Source organism: Monodelphis domestica, chromosome 7 (assembly GCF_027887165.1).
Source record: "Monodelphis domestica isolate mMonDom1 chromosome 7, mMonDom1.pri, whole genome shotgun sequence".
Taxonomy (NCBI): Eukaryota; Metazoa; Chordata; class Mammalia; order Didelphimorphia; family Didelphidae; genus Monodelphis; species Monodelphis domestica.
In genome coordinates, this window is record NC_077233.1 from 165,867,761 (window position 1) to 165,894,128 (window position 26,368).

General features: G+C 35.1%; 1 protein-coding gene and 1 long non-coding RNA gene across 10 annotated transcripts in view; one reads left to right on the forward strand and one right to left on the reverse strand.

Moving 5' to 3' along the window:
* LOC103097912 (uncharacterized) overlaps window positions 1–15,037 on the forward strand; it is a 29,905-nt gene extending 14,868 nt beyond the window's left edge. Inside the window, exons 3-4 of one of the 4 annotated variants that reach the window (XR_008913593.1) lie at window positions 5,114–9,442; window positions 12,939–15,037. This is a non-coding gene — a long non-coding RNA (uncharacterized LOC103097912). Of the gene's footprint in view, window positions 1–5,113 lie in introns of all 4 variants that reach the window. The other 3 variants (XR_470203.3, XR_008913594.1, XR_008913592.1) reach the window with 3 other exon arrangements.
* Window positions 1–26,368, reverse strand: part of KIF27 (kinesin family member 27) — a 141,793-nt gene that overhangs the window by 41,004 nt on the left and 74,421 nt on the right. For 4 of the 6 annotated variants that reach the window (XR_008913590.1, XM_007498905.3, XM_007498906.3 and 1 more), the window contains exons 13-17: window positions 18,398–18,574; window positions 17,529–17,744; window positions 13,407–13,613; window positions 9,122–9,320; window positions 7,102–7,260 (exon numbers count right to left, since the gene is read on the reverse strand). Coding sequence is in view for 5 of the 6 variants with exons in the window: in XM_007498905.3 (XP_007498967.2) it covers window positions 7,102–7,260; window positions 9,122–9,320; window positions 13,407–13,613; window positions 17,529–17,744; window positions 18,398–18,574 (958 nt within the window). In the remaining variant the exon portion in view is untranslated. Of the gene's footprint in view, window positions 1–1,922; window positions 2,182–2,236; window positions 2,260–7,101; window positions 7,261–9,121; window positions 9,321–13,406; window positions 13,614–17,528; window positions 17,745–18,397; window positions 18,575–26,368 lie in introns of those variants that run through there. The other 2 variants (XM_007498907.3, XM_007498908.3) reach the window with 2 other exon arrangements.

Here is a 26,368-nt window from a genome sequence, read left to right on the forward strand (position 1 = left end):
GGAGATGTCAAGTGACTTGCTCATAGTCAGAGGTATGTGTTACTAGAAATGGCATATATGAAGAGAGAAATATTGCTAAATTTGTATGAAGTGACACAAAACGAAGGAAGAATGAAAGCAGCAATTACACTGACTGCAAAATAGAGAAATTGTAATAAGACAAAAATATTTGGAAACATACACTGAAGAAAAGCATTTAGAAGGTAGCATAGAACAAAACAGGACAGTTTTGACTATCTACCTAGATTTATATGAGAAGGATTAATAGTCTCTCCTGTCAAAGTTATCTGTAGGATAAAGAGCAGTGAGGGGATAGTTACTCTTAAAATAAATCACTAGGGTTCATTTTCAAGGAGACATAATTTGCAGGGAGCTATTGAATGTTTAACACTGGAGCCTCAAATTTGCTCTTCTTCACTTGCTGGGTCTGCCCCTAAAAGAACCTCCCAGTTACTTGAAGCACTCTGGACTTATAAACAAAAACACTCTTACATAAAGCTCTCCAGAGGAGATAATGTTACCTACATGTACAATACTTCAATGACTTTGGGATCTCATCATTATAGATATTTCCTCCATTGGTAGAGACTGCAATCCATCCCATGCCCTCTCAGCTTGGGCAATTCTTGTCCATGTCCTCCTGTCATCCTCATGGGATCTGCCCAGCGTATTAGGTCTCTAATGTAATTGAGGTCTCTTTACATTTAGAAGTGTAGCACTTAGGATGTTTTCCTTCTATGTCTCACTCTTACTACATGCCATGGCCACCTCTTTTTCTGACTGTACAGTTCTTCAATGATATCCCTACAGCACTTCATAGTTGTATGTCATTGTTAGGCATGTGTTATATCCATCACATAGCTTTCCTTCATGCCAGGAGGGCATTTGTATTAAAAAGAGATGTAGCTTGAAACTATTGAAAGCACTAAACAATTTTCCAAATGAAATTCAGCTCTGGGCTCAACTTATTATATATTTATAGTGCTTGTCTAGGAAATCATAGTCCTGATCCCCAATTCAGTGAAAAGATCTAGCTTCACTTATACTTTGAATAATCTTCTCACCCATTTTTTGATCTGTTCAGTCTTTCTGTATGGATTGTTAAAAGTTAATCTCTTGTATAATTATACTCTCTCATCAAGGAAGTCCTAGAATGTTCTGGGCCTTAATGAAATTAGCATTGTTTATTCTGCAAACAGGAGATCTGAAGGATCTCACCATCTACAGGGATTTCCTTCTCCACTGTCCTGCCATAACAATGGCAAACACGTTTAGTAAGCATATATCTCCTTGTTGTATGCCTTCTTTAATATTAATGATATGGTCAATGAATAGCACTATTTCTGGGCTTGATTTATCATTAATTTTATATGATCTTTGTATGTATGTGAGGAACTCTTTTTGTAAGGGATTATGAAAGGCTACTTTTGCTCCATTAATTCATTGTTTTTTAAAATATAAGCAAACACAGGCTATTGCATTCTTTGTACTTCTCAGTCAATTATGTATCTAAAGATGTGGTCTGCTAGAGATTTGCCCAAATTTACTTATTCCTTTCTTATATATTCAGTACTTATTCCTTTCTTGTATATTCAACAGGTAAGCTCTTTCTGTGTAAATAATTCTCAAAAAATTTATTAAAGGATGAGAGTTTGCATATGAGTTAGTTACTAATTCCCTTTCAATTGCCTTTTTTTGGAAGGGGTAATAATATTAATATTGTCCATGATTTTCTCCATCTTTTATTTCTACAACATATATTTTCTTGGTGTAAATACTTTGTCTGGTCCAGCCACACTTTCCAATCTCATCTTATTAAATGGCATTTTAATGGCCTTCTTTGAGGATCAAGAAGTTAGAGCACTCCTACCCTCCCACATTTAGACTCTTTCACTGTTGATGAAAAGAAATCGTTCTAGATATACAGACAGAAATGTCATCTTCCATTTATTTGTTGTCTTTATGCCTTTTTCATCTACTAATGTTCCAGGGATGATTTGGTTCATTAGGTCTCATGACAAGCTTTCTGTACATTTGTTTTTACTTCCACTGTTGTGGAATGTTCCACAGGGAGATACAGAGATAATGCTCATAATCTTCTGCTGTCTTCCTCCACGAGGATTTACAAACTCCACCAACATCAATATACTATTGGTGAAGCTGTGAATTGGTCCAACCATTCTGGAAAACAATTTGGAATCATGCAAAAAAAAAGTCACTAAAATGTCATTTTGATCCAGAGGTCCAACTGCTAGGCATCTATCCCAAGGAGGTCAGACAGAAAAAAAGTCCCAGAGTTAGCAAATATTCATAATAGCATTTTTCAACAAATACATATGGAATTCAGAGAAACAAAGACTTAATATAAATTGATGCAAACTAAAAAATGCAGAACCAGAAAAAAACACATGATGATTACAAAACTGAATGCTATATGATTCTGTATGATTATATGGCCTGGCTTATCCCAGAAGTGAAGAGAAAATTTACTTTACCCTTCCTTTTGTGGAGAGGTGAGGAATGCTACATATCTTGTCAGATATTGTTGATTTTATGATAATTTTGCCAAACTACTTTTTTCTTAACCTTTGTTACCAAGGTTAAGGAAAGGCAAGGAAAAAGCTATATAAGGAAATGAATGTGATGTAAAAAATAAAGGGCATCAACAAAACCTCAAAAAACTGCACTGGTGAATTGATATTTTAAATTGGCAATGCCCTTTTTAGTCCCTGCTTGGCAAGGAAATCAAATGCTTGTTGGCTAAGGTGGTTTCTGGGTGGTATCCGAGCTCCTTTGACTTTCTCATTATGATGACTACTTAACTTAATAGAGGTTAAGCTTTACCTGAAAATGATAATCAAGATGAGAATTTTTGACCCCCCCCCCAATTCCAGGCAATAAATGAGTTATTCACACAGGTCAGATTAAATCCATTACATTTATATACAGTGTTTCCTCATCTTTATCCTTCTTAACTTGATACTGATTTTTGATCATTGCTTCAACAAGCTGACAGTCTGACTTCATTCAGACCACTAAGAAAGAGCTCTTGAGTACCAGTTATCAGTCATTTCTGTACCAGTTATCAGTCATTTCTCCTCTCTATTACTATATAATCATTTCTATTTTGTATTTACCACATCTAACACCATTCCTGATACCTTTTGGAAGACAGTAGTCATTAGTATGGGGTTTCTGAGTAATATACAAATCTTTGACCCTTCAGTTCTCAAACCTGAGCAATACTTTTCAACATGCTTTTCACTCATTTCCCCCATGCTCACCCTTCATGTGAAAATCACTGAGTATCAAAGTATTACTTGGTTTGAAGTGCTACATCAGGTTCTTTGAAGATTTTCTTTTTGAAGTAGTCTTCATTCTTTGTACACATAGGCTGCAATTTATCTTCATGTTGGGTTTTTTGTTCATGATCAGCCATAGTTATTAAAAGTTGGCCAATTATTCCATGAAATTCTATTTCTTGTTGCCTTTGGGTACACAATGAAAACCCAACTCTTTTGTTAACCTTCCCAAAGAGAACCTATAAATCTGGGCATTTAGGGGCAACTTCCAGTTGTGAGAATGCAAATATTGATGTGGTTTAGTATAGCTCCTTATCAAAGATTTCACATTCTGAGTGCCAGTAAGTTTTTCCGTAGAGATAATCCAAAAACTGATTCTTAGCCTTTTTTGCCACCTTTTCCACCATTTGCCAGTGAAAGTAGAAAGAAGCAGCATAGAACTAAGATCTATTTAAAAGTTTCCTTTGTTTCATTGTTTACAAAGCAAGATATTAATTACTTAAAGGCGAATAATAATAATAACATTTACATAAGGTTTTACTCCTATTATTTGATCCTCACTTAACCCAGTAAGGTAGATGCTGATATTATCTCCATTTCATTGTTGAGTACTCTGAGGCAGATGGAGGTTAAGAGGTTTGCCTAGAGTCACATATAAGTTTTTGATTTAATATTCAAATCCAAATTTTCTTAACTCCAAATCTAGTATTGTGTATCCACTTCACAAATGGTGTAAAATAGAAACAGTTCCTTGCATTTTGATTAAGAAAATCACAAATTAACATTATCTATGTTGTATTATATTTTTATTTTGTTAAATATCTCCCAATTACATGTTAATCTGATTCTGGACAGCACTTTGAAACTATGTGAGCTTACTGCTGCCACAAGTTTGATATCTCTACATTATACTACCTAGAAGGCCAACCATTAATGATTCATGAACTTGGCCCTTGAGCACTAAGGGTTACCTTGGTCTGTTACCAGTATTATCCTTAAAGCTTTTTTAAGCTATGTGCTCTCATCTTGATGCCACCATCATACTTTGGCAGAATATACATGTACACAGAGAAGGCAATGTGATATGCTAGAGACACAGGTGATTTTCAGAAAAACAAACTAGACTGGGAGGCAGATCTAAATTCCAGTTCTAATTTTCTACTTGCACAGTCACTTAACCTCTTTGGGAATAAATGAATGGAATGGATTAAGTAATCTTTATGGTGTCTTCCAAATTGAAAGTTCTGTTGAACAATAAATAGAAAAAAGGGTGGCATAGTTTTTTAAAAGGTACTTCATCAGAAAAAGGCCCAATTCCTGGTTCTGGCCTACCTATAACTGAGTGATTTGAACCCAGAATTTAACCTTTCTGGCTCCATCTGTAAAATGAGAATTAAAAATCTGAATGGTTTTGAATGGCCCTAAATGTTATTCCAAAATGTGTCAGTCTTATAGCTTATTTTAGACTAGAAGGTCCATAAATATCTAGATGTTATATAAAGGAAGGCTACAACACGGAAAAAGGGCTGGCCTTACATGATTTCTATCATCTTGGATTAGAAGTACATGCAAGCTGGCCTTGATATGTGAGTAACTATCTTACTAGTTCACTTAGAGTAAATTAGTTTTCATTAATGATACCTCAGGGACCTATTTCCAAGGGTACCACTTGAAAACACAGATAAGTTATGATTCATATAACTATTGGTTTGCCAAGATGTCATCTCCTCATAAGTAGCATAGGTCACAATTGGAGATAAATGTGAGTGTTAATTATTGCTAAATTATTGCTAAAAATTATTCTCTTGTAGGATTCAAACAACTTCTGAACCACCACTTTCCAACTTCACTTATGATAAGTGATGAAAGGTGAAAAGAGAACTGGCTAACAGGTGGGAATTTAATAGTAACTCACATCACCAGGTAGGTGATATATGCCTATAATTCAGATGTAGGTGGTATATGTCCATCACTCCACATATGCTTATTAATGTTATTAAAATTATAACTACATTAGTTTGTGCCTAACTATAAGTTAGTACACTTTTAAGTATGAAACTAGTAATGCATTGATTACAAAAGGTACTATTATAATATAGTACAATAGAGCAATGAAAATATAGCCCAACAAACTCTAGCCAGTAAACAGCTATCCTGTTGACAGAATAGTATATAAATACATAGAAAAAGGATAAATGACTGTAGGACTAGAAGAGCTGAAACAGATTCCAGTATCAAAATAAAGCTACTAATCTCAATGACTAGTATAGTAATTCAGAAATATATTGTAATTATTGTTAAATTTTATAATTTATTAGTTTGGCACAATCTCATTATGTTACAATAATCTCTGAAGATAAAAATTGCCGGATAGAAAAATATTTCTTCAAAATTATTTCCCAAGAAATGACTGATCCCTGTTTTTGCAATAATAATACTTTGAATTTATATAGCATTTTACAAAGTGTTTTTCATTGTCTAATTTTATTCCTTTTCTCAACAAGCTTGTGAGTAGGTTAGGACAGTTATTATTATGTTTATTTTCTAGTTGAGGAAGCTGAGGTCCAGAGAAGTTAACAGAATTATCACCAGGTTATGAGAAGTTTAATGACAGAGCCAGGATTAGAACCTGGGTCTTCCAATTCCTGGTACAATGATCCTTCTACCTTATCACATTAACTTTTTTTTTTTCTGGAAGATGTGTTACTGGTATTTTCCCTTAACTTTTTCAACTTCTAGGACCACTCAAAACCATTAGGGCTCTCTTAATGGTGACTTGATAAAATAGCTCTATTTAGATATTTGTCAGTTTCCACATGCGCTTTATAGACTACAATTTTTTCCCTTCTCGTTTTCCTTAATTTTTCTACCAGGTGGGTCAACTATATCAGAAATGCCTATTATAATATTAGTTTAATGAAAAAGTAAAATGTCTGGTCAGTTTTAGCAGGATGTATATTATGTGTCTCTACCGATACAAAATAAGACTTATTTTATAAAATATTCTTGAGTTTAATAGATTTTCCTTTATATATAACTTATATTCCTGTGCATACACATACATGTATATGTGTATACACTTCTTTAAAACTCCATATATAATCATAAGTAAGCTTAAGAACATAATTATGTCCATTGGTATTGCTCACACTTTAAAGCTGACGTAGCTATTATCAATTAAATGTTCATTTCCCAGGTTTAAAATAGATGTGCTGTTGAGAAACAAATCATTTTTACTAACAAAATAAAGTTAAAAGCATTAAAAGAGTTTAATTTAAAGGAATGCTATGGCTAATTCTTTTGAAGTATGGAAAAATTATGTTTTGTAAATAAGATTTTTATGTATTATGTTTACATTCTATCACACTAATATCATAACTGTGATGATTCAGTTTTGTATTTTCATGGAAATTTTTCAAGTTCTTTGACATCATTACATAATTTTATTAAGGAATATGCTATTTTTGGATGACCATCACATAAAAAGGAAATTCCTAACTAAATAGCAATAAATTGTTTTAATAAAATGTATTAATTATTGCTAAAGGTATCAGTGAAAAAAAGATCAGATTGATCTGAGGAATGAACATAATTTATACAAATGCATTGTTTCACATCTTTATTCTGTGAAACATATAAGGGCTCCTTCATATAGGTTATCTTTGTTAATTTCCCCATCATTCTCATTACATATAAGAATGTAGTCCTTAATAAATGGTAGTCAAGTTTCTAGGAGTTAGAATTCTAGCAGCAATGTTAATATGCTGGAAAACACTAATAATAATATTAAAAATCTTACTTCCAGTTGGTTGCTGTCGAGATGCTTCTTCTATTAACTCCTTAAGCTTCTTCTTGAGTTCTCTGCTGGTTTTCTTATAGAAATAAAGATCTTTTTCTAGCAGCTGAACTTTATCCTCATAAACCTTTGAAATTTCCACAATACATTCTCCATCTTGGTCTATAAAACACAAATTTGAATATCAAATTAAATCATATGCAGCAACTAGACTATATATAGATTTAATAGCTTTGAGTTATTAAAACTGCACTAAGGCAGTATTTGAGATGTACAAGTCACTTAGCATATTATGTTATCCCAAAGCCAATGCATTTCTGAAATACGAATGAATTTGTTTCTAGTATAATTTGAATTCTGGCCTCAAAATTATAATTTCTACTGAATATTAGAGTTTATAGTGTCATACTTCCAGGATAATGTTCTTAACTCACCAAAGCCCAGTTTGTTGCCCTCTAGAAGAGGTTTACTCTCTGAACAAATACTGGTTTAGTTGGTTCATTTATTTGTTTTTAAAGTTGTCTTTGATTAATTATATATATTTTTTTATTTTGAAAAAGATTTCAATATTTCTTGGGCTAGAGTAAGTTCTTTGAACAAAATAGATTATAACCTGTCTTTATTTGAGTGGATTTCTAGATACCCTCCCACCCCCAAATCACTCTAGGTATAGCATTCTAGTGATGAGCCCCTCAACACTCAGCTTACACTGATGATGCTCACATGACTAGACAGTCTCTCTTGTCAGTCTGAATGGGTGATGGTGCTTCCAACTTGTTGTTAGGATCAACTGAGATAGACTTGGAAAAACTAAAGTCATCTCCATGCCATGATTTGAGGCATTAAAAAAGGGTTTTAGAGGACATATGCCAATTTTGCACTTTCAAAATCCAACTTTGTAATAATATTTATCTAGTGCTTTGAGTTTTTCAAAATGCTTTACAAATATGCCATTTTATCCTTATAACAACACTGGGAGAGGTGCTCTTATTAATCCCATTCTACAGATGTGTCAGCTGAGGCAGACAGAGGTTAAGTAATTTGCCCTGGATTACCCAGCTAGAAAGTTATGTAAACCACACCCAGTTTTTTATTACTATGTCTCTCCTGCATATATTACTGAAATGGATTTGTAATGACAGAGTTTTAATAATTTTTAAAGTTTTGAAATAAAACTTATGGAAAGTATAACTATATGTAATATAAAAATGGAATCTGATATTTAGCTTACATATTGTTTAAAAGTAGAAATAATTTAAAATATTTAAAATACCCCTTTCTAAACATTTAAAATAAGATAAAATCCATTGACTTAACAAGACCCCAGTAATGGCCATGTTTGAATACAGTAAATTAAATGATCCTGACAAAAATCTCATCTCATAAGTAACTGGTTGCTGCAATTACTGGTCACAGGACTAATACACAAACAGGTTGTTTTAAAATTCCAAATCATCATAGCTTTCTTGACTGACTGCTTACTCACATTACTTCTTTTGGGACCCTCTTAGTAACTCATTGCCAGCTTCATTTTCAGGGGAATCAGGATTAAACAGTCAAGAAGAACCAGGTGGTCCCTGGGCAGAGGTTTTTTTAGTAGGGTAACTCTTTACTGTCCCTTGACCAGGTAATATGATGATCACCTGCTGAAGAAACTATCAAAACTGACTGATGGGTTGCCAGTGTGTGCTCAGAATAGGTACCTATTAATTTGTGAACTATATCATTTCTAATCAACTGGAAATATGGTGAAGAATTATAAGAGCAATTTAGCTGGAGATTTTGATAACTGATCTCTTGCATCATAAGTTGAAAATTATTTGTCCTCTTCTGAACATACACACTTTCTATCTGGGCCAGGCTAAAAGTAATGACTGCTATTAAAATAGTAATTTAAAAACTGTATATTTAACAGTTGTGCATGACTTTGTCTCTTGTACTCTTATAGCTCCCTACATGGCTTCTTCTTTTTCTTATGCCACCCCCCACTAGTATTCATACATTTCACTGAACTTAAAAATACCTTTGAAATATTGCAAGAGCAACTGCATCTTTTGTTCATGTTCCTTCCGTTGAAGAGTTAACTGTCTGTCACTCTGCAGCTTGAGACGTTCTACTGCAGACTCCAATTCACGAACCATACTGGCTTGCTCTTGAACCTTCATTTTAATTTCTTCATTTTGTAACTGTAGTTTACGCTCAGCTTCTCGCAAACTAACCACCTGCCAAATATATAATATTTTAACTTTTTACTTATGTTTCAGGTTACCTGATCAACCTGTTTTTTTCCTTAGCACAAAAGATGACTATCTGGAGTCACCATAGTGTCAATGGACAAACCAAGGTATTTTGGTTCTTATAGGATTGATCTAACATCAAAAAAAGAATTTATCATTTAGTAGCATTTTTATAAATCTGAATTGGTATTGAATTTCATTCAATTCAAGAAACACTAAGTGCCTTCTTTGTGCAGTGTCTAACTCATAACAGGTGCTTAATATATTTAATGACTAACTGCAATGCATTAGGCTAGGCACCAGTGATACAAAGATGGAATCAGACACAGTTCCTGTCATTAAAGGAGTTTAAAATTTAATGGGAAATGGCATTTGTACAAAATTATAATACAAAGTAGATGGTGAGTACAAAGGGAAAGATCATATAGTGTGTGGAGAAATTAAATGGAGATTACATCTAGATTTTGGGTAGGGGGAACTATATGGGAGGCTTTAAGGAAGTTGGACCATGTTTGTATTAGGCCTTGAAGAGATTTCAGCAGGTGTAAGTAGAAGGGAGGAGAGGAATCCATTGAAAGCTTGAGATTTGACATGAGCAAGAGGCATGGAAGACTAAAGATGACATGATAGGGAGAGGGGGAAGAAATTAAACAGTTCGGTTTGGCTAGAATACATGTTGTATAAAAAGGAGTACTGTGAAAGATAGGTGGAAAGGTAGGCTGGAACAGACTGTGGAAGGTCTTGAATACCGGGTTTAAAAAATTTGTAATCTACTTGTAAATAATTGGAGAATAGAAAGGAAAAAATAAATCCATAGTTTTAAGTTTGGGCTACTGAGAAGATAGATGGTGGTGCCTTCAATAAAAGATAGGAAGTTTAGGAGAAAAGGAAGGGTTTTCAGGAATTAAGAGAAAATTAGATATCCTTCAGATAGTTAGAAAGATGGGACCAAAGGAGAAGCCAAGAAAAGAGAGAATAGATTTGGGAGTTATCTACACAAAATTACTCACTGAAGCCATGAGAATATATGAAATTGCCAAGGAAGAGGTCAAGGATGTAAACAGAATATTATCAGGGAGAAATCCTGGGATAATGCCTATCTTTAGCTAATGGGCTTAAGGGGGTTGGGGAGAAGGAATCAAAGAAGGAAAATAGGGAAAAGTTATTTAAATATTATATCAAAAACTGTCTCCTCCCTCCCAGTGAATATCTCTGGTATGATGGTTTCAGTTTGTATTCTGTATTTGTTTTTAGCACTATTTCCCAGCTTAAGATTAGAAAATAGGTTTTTAAGTAGGGTGCCATTTAATTTCATACTCTCTAATAGGTTCTTTCTGTCCATAGGCATATAACTGCTTTAAGCACACCACAAAATAGCTACTCTAAAGGTTAGGGTGAAAAATCTTACAAAAATTTATTGATTGTCCTATTCCATATTTTTAATAAATGACTAGAATAAAGGTATTAATAAGGATCACTCAAAATCTCTATAGCCTAGAATGTTGATCCTGATGAAATCTAATAGGAATAAATATAAAGTCTTTATACTTGGGTTTAAAAAAGTAAACTTAAGAATTATATGATAGGGCAATATGGTAGGACAACAGTATCTGAGGAAGATCTGATGACTTTATATACTACCTAATAAATGAACAGTATAATATGACTACTTATTATGGGGGATGGGTTACATTAAATGAAGTATAATGTCTAGAACTAGATAAGTTTTCCTGTACTCTCCCCTGCTTAAGACAACTTTTGAGATTTTTGGTCAATTCTGAATGTTACATTCTAGGAAGGATATTGAAAAAGATGGAGTGATGATCTCCAAGAATGAAGAGCCATATGAGGAAAAGTTGAATAGAAATGTTTAAATTGGAAAAAACTAAAGAAGACAATTTGGGGGAGTTGTGATGGTGATATTCAAGTATCTGATGGGTTATCCTATGGAAAAAAGGATTAGATAGGTTCCACCTGGCAACAATGGGTAGAATTTAAAGAAAGGGAATTTTAGTTTTAAAAGTAGAATTCAGATAAGTCAGATGGAATGGCTTGGGAGCTGATTAGTTTCCCTTCATTAGAAGTTTTCAATCAATGCCTTGATGACCACTTCTTAGTTATATCATAGAAAGAATTCTTGATTAGGCCTAGATGCCTTCTAACTTTTTTTTTCCAATTCTGGTAGTCCACTCTGAATACTGCCTTATGCTGCTGCTTTCCATATATGCTGATTCAAATTATATACCAATCATGAGTTCCTTCCCTTTTCCTTAAAACATCAACAACAACAACATCAACAACAACAACCTTTACCTTCTATCTCAGAATCAATATTGTGTATCAGTTCTAAGCAGAAGAGTGGTAAAGGCTAGGCCATGAGGGTTAAGTGACTTGACCAGAGTCACCCAGCTAGGAAGTGCCAGAGTTATGAACTCAGGCCTTCCAGTCTCTAAGCCACCTACCTGCCCCCCCCCCTTTTACTTTTTAAAAGCCAATCCTTGCAAAAGTGCAAAATAAACCTTTATTAGGCATCTAGTATGTGTAAAACACTGGAGATAAAAAGAAACATTGTATACAACATAGGCCCATCACCTGGTAGCCAACTTGATGATAAAAAGCCTTAGTGAATTTAATTTAGTCCTTGGAAACTGGGAATACAATCAATTCCCAGGCTAATTGTGAAAAAGCCTCACCAGCGTGGCCAAACCTGTCACCCACTTGTTCTTGGGCAGCATTGGGCAGCCACTCATGTGCTTTTATGAGGCATCACCTAACTTGACTGAAAGCCCCTTTTTATTCTCTAAATCATGAAGGAATATCTTTCCCAAAAAAAGGATTTTTTTCCTTGTGGATCTCTCAGATTTCTGGGTAGTTTTTTAAGCAGTATTAACACCAACAGTTGCATGGGAATTTGTTAACTCTAATGTACTTTTTGCTAAGGGTTTATAGGAAAATACAAGACAAATTGATAATCATTGGCTACTAGGATTTTCTAGGTCATCCATTACTAGAATCTTTTTTAACTTTTTTTTTCCTGTAATAACATTTAAAACACTAAATGTTCTAAACTTTCATCATTACATTTCTTAAGAGAATCCATGTGTTAATTTTGATGTTTTATTTTAATTATCTTTAAATATTTTTGTGTTACTTTGTTTTATTAAACTTAATATTAATTTACCCTTGTAAAACAAGAAAAAATATTATAAAACTGAGGGCAGCTAGGTGGCTTAGTGGATGGAAAGCCAGGCCTGGAGATAAGGCCCTTGGTTCAAATCTGGCCTCAGACACTTCCCAGCTGTGTGACCCTGGGCAACTCACTTAACTCTCATTGCCTAGCCCTTACCACTCTTCTGCCTTGGAACTAGTACATAGTATTGAGACCAAGACAGAAGGTAAAGGTTTTTAAAAATATATAAAATCTTATGAGTTTGTATTACATGGGAAGGAGATGGAGAACTTTTTTGGGTTTGCAAAAATATTCAAACTATAAAATAGTAACAAGATTTAATATTTTATATATATTCAAATAAAGCTGAAATGTATAGTACTGTTCCTAGAATACACACACCACTAAAATTTCATCCAATTATCTACCTATAGGGGGAAGAACAAACCAGGATCTGGTAAAGTACCTTATTCGTCATTAATTCAGACTCAAAGTCCAAATCTGTGAGGTTTTACTTTACTACAAAGAGCCAACAAATACACAACAATAGCCAAAGGGCATAATATGAATACTTTGATACATATTTCCAAAATTTTTCTAGTATCACCTTAATATCAATTTGGCTCAAATAGAAAAGATATGAAGATCTTACACATTTTGGATGTTTAGGTAATGATACAATATTTTAACAGCTTAATAAGACTAAGAGAAGACATCATGATTTCATTGTGAAGCCATGCTTAAGTTAGTATCTGGTAAGGACTATTAGACTTTTGATAAAATATAGACTTTAGTCTATTTGAAAAAAAAATTCAAATTAAATAATTTGGTTGATGTCTCTTTGTATAAACTATGCAATTAAAAATTAATTGCAATTAATGTTTAGTCACTCAAAAACAAACCTTGTTGAAATATTTGTAAAGAATAGCTCTGATTTCAGCAGGAGTCAGGGAAATCAGTTTTTCCATAACATTTCCCTCTCTCTGGGTCAGGATTTGGAATGAGGCTCTAATCGAGTGCTGACGACCTTGGATGTTTTCACTCTTATAATCAATTGCAGCTTCCAATGCTTCAATCCCTTCTTCAAGCTGGAAAAGAAGATGTTCTTCCTAGAGATAAAACACAATAGGAACCACTGAATTTTAAATGAAAAGGCTCTATAATTTGGGCCTTGTCACAATCTCACTATCTTAGTTAAACAGAGCAAAACATTTCCGCTACATATATATTCTACTGGGGAAAGAAAAATACTTGTTAAGTAAAGTGGAACACTCATCAACCTCTAGTTTCTCACAACAGATTTATCACTATTGCTTTTCTGCATTCTAGAGCCTCTCCCTTTTCTGTAGGGATTTAGATAAGAAAATACTACAAAAGGTAAAAATATGAAGTACCTAGAGCCTTAATAAGTAAAAATCAAAGGGAACATTTTAAAAGGGAACAGGAAAAAACAGTTTGTTTATTTGTTCAGTCATATCTGACTCTTCATGCCTTTCTATCCTCCACTATCTCCCAAAGTCTGTTCAAGCTTGTGTTCGTTGCTTCCACGATACTATCCATCTCATCTGCTAATCCCTTCTCCTTTTGCCTTCAATCTTTACCAAACATCAGGCTCTTTTTCAGTAAGTCTCATCAGATGGCCAAAGTACTTATGCTTTCACTTCAGTATCTGCCCTTCCAATGAGTAGTATGAATTAATTTCTTTTAAGTATTGACTGATTTGATTTCCTTGTCCAAGGAACTCTCAAAAGTTTTCTCCAGTGCCACGGTTCAAAAGCATCAGCCATCCATTATTTTGGAAAAGCCATAGCTTTAACTAGATGGACCTTTGTCAGCAAGGTGATACGTTTTTTAGTATGCTGTCCAGATTTGTCATAGCTTTCTTTCGGGAGCAAGTCTCTTTTATTTTCATGGTTGCAGTTGCTGTCTCCAGTATCTTTAAGCCCAAGAATAATAAATCTGACCCTGCTTCTGTTCCCCTTCTATTTGTCAGAAAGTGATGAGACCAGTTGCCATGCAGCAGTGAGGACTTAATATATGATTTTTAAAAACTGGGATTTTTAAAAATCTTAGAATATGATGGGAAAGGAAATGTAATAACTCAGAATGAATTTCATGTTAACAAAAGAAAAACCTTGGGAATCATTATTGTGGAATACTTAGAAGTTTTTGACAACTGTCGTGATATGTTTTTGAAATATCACCAATTTATATACTGTGACCCAAAGAATAAAACTACTGCTCTGAGCCCTACCTATGATAGCACATTATTGACAATGTAACTTACACAGTTGTATGTGTATATGGGATGGGTACTGTTATATGTTCATACCTAAAATATTTCTTCCTTAAAAAAAAGCTCAGAATTTTAAGTATTTTTGATTAAGCTGGAAAATAATATGCTGACATTTACAACTTTATACTGGAAATTCAAAAGAAAATACATTTTAATTTATCCCACTAGGTGTCTGAATAAGACCTGTTTTACAATGTAGTTTTTAAAAATATATCCTGAGAGAGTATGTGCTGAAAACACTGTTCGTTATTTATTCCACTTCTCCGACATCAACATAAAAAGCATAGGGATATGAATAATTATTCCATAGGGAACAATATACTATTCTCTGATGAACTTAAAAGTTCATGAAAAAGGGCTAATTTTTTGATGTAGTCACCTAAGTTCCTCAGTCATAGTATGAAACATGATGTGGATCTATCCTAGTGGTGATAATACAAAAATCACTTGTATTTTTAATGCATGTTATTTTGTTGAGGAAATACCTACCCCCTCATTGTTTTACTTGGATTTATATAACAACTCAACCATACGCATACTGCTGTGGCACTTTTAAACAATCCGGTAAAGCTGGAAGTTGGATAATGATGACGATTCCCCATCTTACAAATGAGGCCCCAAAAGGTGAAACAGTTTACCCAAGACCAGGCTCCAAATCCAAGCCACAAAAATAGGCCTTGGAGTAACAGTGGCCCACCCTGCCCTGTGAATCCATAAAATAGCTCCAGTGTGTGAATAATAATGTAGTAAAGCTCTATCAGTTCAGTTTTAAAATGTGTATAGTTCTTGAATACACCCTGACCCAGAGAAGAGCCTCAATGAACAGATGGAAAAACACCAGAGAGATGGATACACCTTAGAGAAGTTAAAAGCTGACTTCACGTGCTTTATCTACATTAAGTTCAAATACCTGAACTTAAGGGGCTTATTTGTCAATGTCCAGATTGTTAGAGCTAGCTAGAATTTTATCCTATACATGAAGCAATCCAACCAGTAAATTTATTTTGGAAAAAAGTATGCTCTGAACTAGTTAAATGAGTTGTCCAAATTATAAAACAATCTACATCTAGGCATACTGGTGGTGGTGATGGCCTTGTATCATGATAGAGTTCCACATCCCAGGTTTTCATTTACAGTACATGAATTATCAACTGGCCAGTCTAAATGGCAGTGCTATCATCTTTAGAAAAGGATGGGTTGCAAGCATCATCCCCTTTAAAACTGCATAAAGCAAAGCATAATTCTGTTAACTGAGAATAAAGAGATTAGGGACTCATATCAAGAAAATGATGTAGCTCATCTTCACTGCATACCACTGCCTGCTGCCCCCTGCCCTCCCAACATCATTTCTATTTTGAACCTTACCCACAGATTGTCAATCAAATCCTCAGCCTTGTATTCAAGGTCTTCCAATAGTTGATTCTGTTTCCACATTGCTCATCGTGCCACTTTTGCTAATGCCATATGCTATGCATAAATATTTTAATACTAATTTTTGGAATGTGAACATACTTTACATTTTTTTCCTCTATCTAAACTGTGTGCAGACCCTTTTCTATAAAGTCAAGCCTTTTACCTGTTTTTTGGCTCAATGTATGTTCAAAAGGTTTTCTTGACAAATCTTGCCCTATAATCATTACCTTGCTATGCATCCTTTAGCATGATTTATAATTCTCTGTCATCCATAATGTAAGACTTTTTTTTTTTGGTAGATTTAAAAGTTTTTTAAGGGGCAGGACTATGTTTTATAATTTATTTCTTTGATAGGCCTGATAGGCCTGATATGGTTTTGGGCATGCAGATATTTATTAAATGCTTATTTAATTCTGCTCTTTTTTATGCTTTTCCATCTACAATAGCATAGTGCTCTAATTTGAATGTTCCCCAATTCTGCACAAAAACCCAAGTTATATGGTAAAAGTAAGATTGCTGTGGACTGGAAATATTTCAGAAGCTACTTCTCAATCAATCTGTTTCCACATGGCCACCAATAAAGCTAGTCTTAATTACCATAAAATAATTTCATTTTGGCATGTCTTTTTCTATACTGTAGATAAAACCCTAACTTCTCTTTGCTTCCAAAAATCCTTCATAATAAACTCTAAAAGCCTCCCTTCCCCTTGATTCATTGTTCCAAATTGTTCAACTTCTCTTGGCTCTCTTACCTTGTGTCTTTCAAATATGACTGGAAATGGACATGGAGTATTTATAGGGAAATTTCTGCTTCAAGAAACCACTTTTGGTTTTTTGGTAAAGAAAGTCATAGGTGTATTTATCAACTGAGTTAAAACTTTTAAGAAGACACAAGCTGCTTGGAAATTTGGAAGCTGATAAGCTAGTTAATAATTTATATGGTTAAAATATTTAAGAAAGAAAAATCCATAAAAGACATACCTAAAATTTATGATTTGAATATGTATAAATGGCTGGTCTTAGTAAAGAACAATAAGAACAGGTTTGCCTGAGAAGAACGCATTTAGCCCTATTATTCTAATGCTAGCCAAGAGCTATGTCCATAAAGCTCTAAGAGTGAGGACTCCACAATATGTAATATGTGTACAATCATGCTTTACTGTATTAAATTGATTTCACTTGATGAATTTGTTACAGTTTGGATTCCAAAGAATTTTTAAATTTACTGGATTTTATGTTTACCTGACAGAGACTGAGGAATTATTCAAGTTACGCATTAGTACAGCAGTTCCAGTTCCAGTGAATATTGACTTACTTCAGGGGATAACACTCTACCATTTTTAAGTTTTTCATCGACACTATTTCTTCTTCTTTGTAGCTGATCTTTTTCTTTCTGAAGAGCCTGGACTTCTTCTGAAATCTTTATTTGCTCCTCAGCTGGAGTGCTCTGGAGCTGCACACTTTTATTGGCCAACTCTTGTTCCAACAAGTTCAGGCGAGTTGATATTTTCAAACTATCTTTGTTTAAAGCCTAAAAGACATAACCCATCCCAACCCTCAAAAAGTTATTAATTCAAAACATATATAAAGTATTAATAAAAATGTTTAAAAAACTAAATCTGAAAGTTGTGTTTCCATTTTATATAGGCATTAGATGAAATCAAGGTGAGTTACAGCTATTTATAAAAGCATTCCTATTAACTACTTCAAATTGTGGGCCTTAAACAAAAGTTTGTAAAAATATCCTCTACATTTTATTAATTGCAAAATGAAAACCTTTACAGAAGACCTCTCTCATATGGTAGGTTTCCATGAAAAACCAATTTAGAAACAGAATGATAGGAGAGTCGTAATAGATGACGACAGTAATTATTCTTGTGCTATATTTTCAACTGTCTTCTAGCCAACAACCAATGCTCACTATGAAACTTCTGGGGGTGTTTTTTCCTTCATGAAAACTGAATAGCCAAACCACTAACCTAACAGAAAATTAAATATTTTACAAGTTATCCTATAAAATTTTAGTCTTGAAAAACTAGGCCATTTGCTATTTAATAAATGGCAAAAATAAATTGAGAACTAGACATGAAATTTTTATTCCTTTCACTTCTTTATAGTGCAATGACCCACTTCTAAGAGAACAACTCTCAAAACCAAAGCTAGGTTTCATATTAAACGGGGTACCTGACTAGATCTCAACTTCTTGTTTTCCAAATGGCTCTTCTCTTGTAACAATGCTTCCTTCTTGGAAACAATGGCCTCTCTTTGCTTTAAGTCTTCTTCCAGCTCCGCTAATTCTTGATGTTGATGAAGAACCCTTTCTACTTCTTCATCTAACCACTTCTTTTGTTCATCCAGTTTCTGCATTAAAAATCCAGAGACATGTCATTTCTTTGAACTTTCACCCTGTGTAATATTTTTTTTTAATTTACTTCCATCTTAGAATCAATACTATATTGGTTCTAAGGCAGAAGAGTGGTAAGGGCTAGGCAATGGGGGTTAAGTGACTTGCCCAGGGTCACACAGTTGGGAAGTATCTGAGGTCAGATTTAAACCCAAGTTCAACCCCTGTCTCTAGGCCTGGCTCTCAATCCACTGAGCCACGCAGCTGCCCCCAATCTATGTAATATTCTGCAACAAGGGTAAATGAGAATCTGTGAAGTAGCATAAATTCTGAATATTAATTATATCCAAATAATATATAATATATCTGAATAATAATTAATCTGAATTTTAAAAATTGTGTCACTCTAACAGAATTTTTTATGGAATTATTAAGTGGTAGCTCCATGTAACACATTTAGGATGGAAGAAACCTCTTTTTAAAAGGAATAAGGATCTATTTTTCAAAACTGGCATTAAGATAAATTAGTCTTAAAGTCAAAGGGTAGCAATTTTATATAAAGTTAGTTCCTAGAAAATGCTATTATTTTCTCATTTTCATTATTAATAAAAGCAACTCATTACAAAATAACATCCTTTACATTTAAATAGGTTAAAACATAAGAGTGCCATAAAAACAAAAACTCGGTTTTGGAGAAACAAAAAATTGAGCTTCCCTCCTGAATCAAGAAATTCCAACAGTAGGAATATGTATGTGAAACATTAAATTGTTGAATCCTTGGCTAAGGTGCCAAGTGTAAGGTTGGCAGCATAAATGAAAGGTGGTATCCTAGAGGCTGGATGATCACCCGAAGTTCCATAATCCAGAAGAAATAATAAAAGGGACTGAATGTCAAGGAAGATAAATCTAAGGAACAGCAAATGGAACTCGAAGCAAGGAATCTGGTTGTAAGAAAAGCAATAAACATATAAATCGATCACTGCCAGAATGTAGGTTTGTTTGTATTCCTTCAATTCCATAGTTTATGGGCAATTACTACTGTATGTGTAACCTCTGACTGATGGTGCCTATGTTTATCTTCTGCAACTGCAGCAAAGAGACCCCAATCCCATACTCCTTCCTCCGAGAACTTTTCCTTATATCCCATTATGCCCCAGGGGAACTGTGGGAGTGCCAGAGAGAAAGTATAATAATGGGAGTTGAGACCTGGGAGGAAACCATATTAACTTTTCTAATCCAAAGTATTGGAGTTGCCCTGTCACTGATGCTGGCATCCAATGCTTTTTTGACCATGAACTCCTCTCCTCCCCTTGGCCATCAGTCCTTCCTAGAGAGGGCCATGCAATGTAGAGACCAAGATCTTCATAGCCCTTTAAAATAAGACCAAATAACCTTTCTTAATCATAGTAATCAAGAGAAGACCAAGGGCACTTGCACAGTGTCAGGGAGTCTCAGGTGAAAGGTAGCCAATATTACTGCTTGAATAGGAAAGAACTAGTGCCTTGGTCTTCTAAATTCCAGAAGGATTAAGCTGGCAAGGCAGTTTGATTAGCAGCCCAAACCAGTTACTAGTCTTTAGGGATCTTTGAGGGTCTAGTGGTGTATTCATACACAACCTATAGCCTTCCAATGGTCTCTGAGTGCTCAATCAGGTCCCATCTGTCTTTTTTTTAAAACTCTTACCTTCCATCTTATTGGCTCCAAGGCAGAAGAATGGTATGGGCTAGGCAATGGGGGGGAAGGTTAAGTGACTTGCCCAGGGTCACACAGCTGGGAAGTGTCTGAGGCCAGATTTGAACCCAAGACCCATCTCTAGGCCTGGCTCTAAATCCACTGAGCCACCCAGCTGCGCCCCCCCCCCCCAGTCTTTCAAGTAGCAACTGAATAAGAAGTTGTGGCAATAAATGAAAAGTTTGAATAAGTGGTATGTTCTGAATGAGCATTAATGGAATTATTTAAAGAAAAGTCAGTGACAAACTTATTTTATAATTATTAAAATAATAACAAATTTAATAAGATGAATCCATTATCCTAGTGGTGATGAATGAAGCAGTGAATGCACTCTTCTAATGGAGGATTGGTTCCCTCTATATTTGGCTATCAGTTGGAGTTGGGGTGGGTAGGTGAGGGAGTGAAGGGTGCCTGATAGTGCAGAAAAAGGTTCTATTCCTTTAAGTCTTAACTAAAGTCTTACCTTCTGGCAAAAAGTCTTTCCCCATCATAATTAATGCTAGTGCCTTCCATTACCTTCATTTCCCCAAATATACCTTGTTTGTACTTGGGTTTTTTTGGATGTTTTCCCCACTGAATGAAGAGCAACTTGAAAGCACCGGCCGTTATTTGCCTTTCTTTGAATCCTTCGGCTAGCTAGCAGTGCCTGATACATAGTTGGTGCTTAAGTGCTTGTTGACAAGGAATTGAAAACTATGACCCCACCCCAAGCTGGAGGTATGATGACTAAATAAGCCATGAAGCTAGAAGAGCTCTACTGCCTCTTTAACAACTGAGGGCAGAGAAATGGCCAGTTTTAGCCAGTGTCCACCAGCACAGTTTGATAGTGCCCTCCCTAAGAGGGAGAGATAAGGCTATAATGAAGGTCTAGGCTATTGAGGTCCAGGATCACCTCTAGAGTTTCACTTTAAGCTCTCAGAGTCTAGTATGTATTCCAAAAATTCCAGCTCTGAATTTGTGCTTTTCCAACTTTGTGTACAATTAGTGCTTGCAGAATCACACCAACGAGTGTTCCTAATAACTAGATGTTGCATTTTGTCTATAGATGATAATGCAAATGAGATGTAAGGTTACACAACCCCACCTCCCCCAGTCTTCCTTTTTGCATGCCGTGGAAGATAATATTCAAGAATTACTAAAAGATGACAGAGTAATTCAAAGTACTCACACTCATATTGCTTGAATGATTTTTCCAGTTTGGCAATAGTCTTGGAGCAGGGACAGAACCCTAGAGTGTAGAGCTTGACAAAAATCAAGGCATGCCACAAATGATTTAGAACTAAGCTTTAAGTTTTTTGGTGTGGGATATTAGCTACACATGGGAATTGCTGTATAGTCATGGCATAGCTGGAGTTCAACATTCTTTTTTTTCATGAAGAGTACCAGGGGTCCTGGAAGATGACACTACCAATGGTCAGTTAAACTTCCTCCAAAGGTTTGTGGCCAAGAATTTCTTAAATGTCTTTGACAAATCAGCAAGTATAATTGTACTAATAGGACTAAAACCTTCAGTATACTCTTAATATCACGTTCAAGTTTTAGATTTCCTGGGAACTGAATTTAACAAATAGTAGCTGTCACCAGTGTGGATCATATCCCTACAGTGCAGAATGCAGTCATCTGAGCTGAAGGCGATCTGCAGGCACTCTCTCTATGCAGCACAGAGGACAAGTCAGCTCAACTATAGCTGAACAGGGTTAGCAAGTTTTACTGAGGGTCACTACTTGAGGCTCTAGCAAATAGGTATCCTAAGGGATGAAGCTCAGGCAAAAGAGGAAAGCATTTTTTGTTTCTACTGCTACAGTGTTGTGGTTGATAAGTGCTTTAAGTCAAAACCTCTAGAGGACTTGGTGGAAATGGGGCAAACAATGCTCTGCTAAAGGAATTACTTTAGATGGCACTGCGATAGCACTCTCTTAAAAACAGTTATTCAACCAGCCGATTCTCCAACTACCAGTATTATCATCTAGCTCAAATTTCATCATTGTCTCTCTAAGGATCATAGGATGTTTATGGAAATCAAAATATACTGTTGTCTATGGCATCCCATGTATTATCAAAAGAAATGTGGTTAATTTGGCATTACATATTTTTCAATTTGTGTTGGTTGCCTCCTAGAGATTACTGCATTTTACAAATGTATGTGCCAATTTCACATGTTACTTTCAAAAGTACCACCCTGCTTCTCTTGTTTCCTTCAGAACTTCGTTTCCTGTCTGCATTTTTAAAATGTTTCAAAGGCATTTTGTTTTCCTGATAACTATTACCAACTATCTTTCTTCCACTCAACTTTCTCCCCTATTTAAAACCAAGAGAATCAGGACAACTAGATGGGTCAGTGGATTGAGAGCTAGGGCTAGAGATGGGAGAGGTTCTGGGTTCAAATCTGACCACAGACACTTCCTAATAACTGTCAGATCATGGACACCTCCCATTGTCTATCCCTTTCCATACTTCTGCCGTTGGAACCAATACAGAGTATTGATTATAAAACAGAAGGTAAGGGTTTAAAAAAATGGAAAAAAAACCCTTATAACAGTAAAGTATAGTCAAGCAAAACAAATGCATGCAGTAGCCATGTCCAAAAGTATTGGTCTCTATCCATCACCTCTGTCAGAATATTTTATGTCATCTGGAGATGACTGGTCATTGCACTGATGAGAGTTAAATTTTTCCAAGTTCTTTTTAAACAGTGCATTTATCCTTGCATAAATTATTCTCCTGGTTCTATTCATTTGACTTGGCATCATTTCCTATTGCTCAAGATTCCCTGCAATAATCTCACCATTTTTTATGATGCTATAATATTCCATTACATTCATAATACCACATTTTTGTCCACAGTTCTCCAGGTCATAGACACTCTTTTATATAGTCCCTCCCCTTCCCCCCCTCAATTTTTAATCTCCCCTTCAGGACCAGTTTGTTTGACTTATGACTATTTTCTCTCTGTTTCTCCCCTTGCCCCATCCTTGTTTCTCCATTGAATTTAATGAGTTTCTACTTTGAACTAGGTATTTAACTCTACTTTGTCCATTTTATATAAGGAGTTCTTCTAATGCTTATTTCTCCCTCTTTTCTTTCATACTTGTATACTCTTCTCATATATCCCAAATATGAGAAACAACAGGTTCTACTCCCCCTTCTTTCTCCTTTCTATGCTACTGTATTCTTTTACTATCTCCTTTTATCCCCCCTCTTCAGATTCTCAGAACCAATCACCCCCTCCCCGCAAGACCTCTGGTTTTTGTTTGGTTTTGTTTATTAGTTCCCTTTAAGATTCTTTGAAGACATAAAAGTTCTCAAGCAAAACTTGCTTCTCTTTCCCCATTAAAATGGAAGAGAAAGAATACATAACTATATCACCATACAGTTCTATCCAAGAGCTCAAGTAAAGTTTTCTTTTCTAAGTTTCTCTGGTCTCTTGTGATTGTATTTCAGAGTTCCTAGTCAGCTCTGGGCATTTCATCAAAAACATTTGACAGTCCTCCATTACATTAAAGATCCATTTTCCCTCTATAAAATCATACTCAGCTTTTCAAGGTAAGTTATTCTTGGGTTATAAGCTTCTCTCGCTTTCCTTTTGCAATACTATATTCCAAATTGTCCTCTTATTTGTAGTAATATAAGCTATCATCCTGATTGCTGCTCCTTGGTACTTGAAAGTTTCTAGCTGCTTGCCATATTGTTTCTTTCTAGCTGCTTGTCATATTGAAGTGGGAGCTCTGGATTAGGACAATCCCATTTCTGGAACTGCAAAGTTCCTTTCACGATGTGATCAGTGGACTCTATCTTCAATTTTCCCTCTGAGTTCTAATATAGCAATTTTTGTTGGTGTGTATCATTTCAATATTTTGACAAATACAGAATTCAGTTTTACTTAATCATGGTTAAAAAAAGGAACTTAATAGTTTCTTAAATTCTCTCACCTTGATCTGTTTTTTCATTATATATATATATAACCCTTACTTTCTGTCTTGGAATCATTACTGTATATTGGTTCCAAGGCTTCTTAAGAGTGGTAAGGGCTAGGCAATGGGGGTTAAATGACTTGCTCAGATTTGAACCCAGGACCTCCTGTCTCTGGGGCCTGGCTCTCAATCCACCAAGCCACTTAGCTTCCTGCCCCCTATTTTTAAAATATTTTTAATTTTTTTCTTCATATTTATTGTCTTCTGAGTTCACTGATTTCTGATTTACAAGGAGTACATTTAGTTGGTTAGGATTCACAACTTTTTCTCCTAAGCTATTCTATTTTTTTCATTCCAGTTCTCATTTCACTTTTTCATATATTTCTTCTGAATATTTATTCACATAGTCCTTGTATGGAAAATACATGTTTTTTTTTCCTTTGAGTAACTACTTGTAACAGATTTGGAATGACCCACTGCTTCTTTTGGGAGTTCTCTAGATCTATATTAATTTTTGATACAGGTCAAAGTTTTTTTCTGATTTATTAATCTGACCAGCTTTAAGTTTCTGAATTGGGTTCTGTGCCAAAGCCAGCCTCTGCCCTCTGTGCTTTTAGGTGAGATGTTTAGCCCAACTTGGTCTGGTCTCTGGTCTCCTTAGTTCTAAAACTGGACCTTTTACCTTTTCAGGGTTAGGCCAACTTGGATCTTTGAAGCTTAGAGCAATGGATCTTCAAGACCCTCTATGGTCTCTTAAGATAGAGTTCTAAGGATCTTGGAGAGTTCTGGGACCGTTCTGGTCTCTGGTTGCCATGCTGCTTTGGTTTTTGCCTCTCCCTTGGACTTCTAAGGGTCCCCACCCTAAGGCCTGATGAGTTTCCTGGGTTTTTCAAGGGGAAGGAGAGCCTCTTGCTGCATCTGGACAAAGAAACTTGCCGGCTACAGGTATATCTGGCCTAAAAAAACAATTGATAGGCACACCAATATAATTCTGATGCTGTGAACTGTTCCAACCAATTTATAAAACAATCTGTAATTATGAGAAGAGATTTATTTAATTATGCATATTCATTGACCTAGAAAACCCACCATTGGGCATATACCCAAGGAAGTAAAAGGCAAAAACATTTCATATACACCAAAGCAGAATTTTAGATATTCCTGAGGGAATGGTTGAACAAACTATGGGATATAAATATAACAGAATAATATGTTGTAGGAAATGACAAATGTGAGGAATTCAGAGAAGCATGAGAAGACTTATAAAAAGTGATACAGAAGGAATCAAGCAGAACCAAGACAATAATGTCTATAATATAAATAAAAATAACACTGAAAGATCACCAACTGATTAACTGTAGTACCCAAAGTTCACAGGACCATACATGTAAAACTGGAAAGAACCTTAAAAGTCATCCGATCCAATCTCATTTTACAGATGAGAAAACAGAGGCCTAGAATGATTAACTGACTTGCCCAAAGTCAAATGGGAAATCAAAGTCAGGTTTTGAACCCAGGTTCTCTTACTTCAGAGTTGGCATTCAACAGGAGACCACAAATACACAGTGGTGCATCATCCTATGTTAAACATGTTTGCCATTAACAACTGGTTTTGCTTAACTTGTTTTCTTTCTAATAAGGGAGCCCTTAGTGAAAGTATAAAAGTAAATGTAGGGTCAATCAAAGCAAAAGGCATCAATAAACTTTCAAAAATTGATCAGCTTTAAAAAATGGACACTGTCAGTATAATTAGATTCTGCTACCTGTTAAGCAAATCTAGATGTGTTGAGTTCACTAAGATATTAAGGCTTGCCCATGATAACAGTTATTCATGTCAGTTAAAACAGATGTTACATTGTTTGATTTCTCCCTCTTCACTGATAGAATTGTCAGTGCTACTAATATATTCATTCTTGTTCAATACATTTTATTAATCTAAGCAGAGTAAAGAATCTGAGGTGTATATTGCCCAGAGGGTATTCCAGCCGCTGGGAAAGCCAACAAGCTACTAAAAAAAAAACCCAAAAAACAAATCTAAAACAACCCTGATGTTTGCAGATGATTGCTCTTGAAGCACACATAGACACACAGATGCAACATGATTTCCAGGTAAAAATCAACCATGGTTCTAGGCAGGCTCTGCCACTGACTGTGTAACCCTGAAGTCAC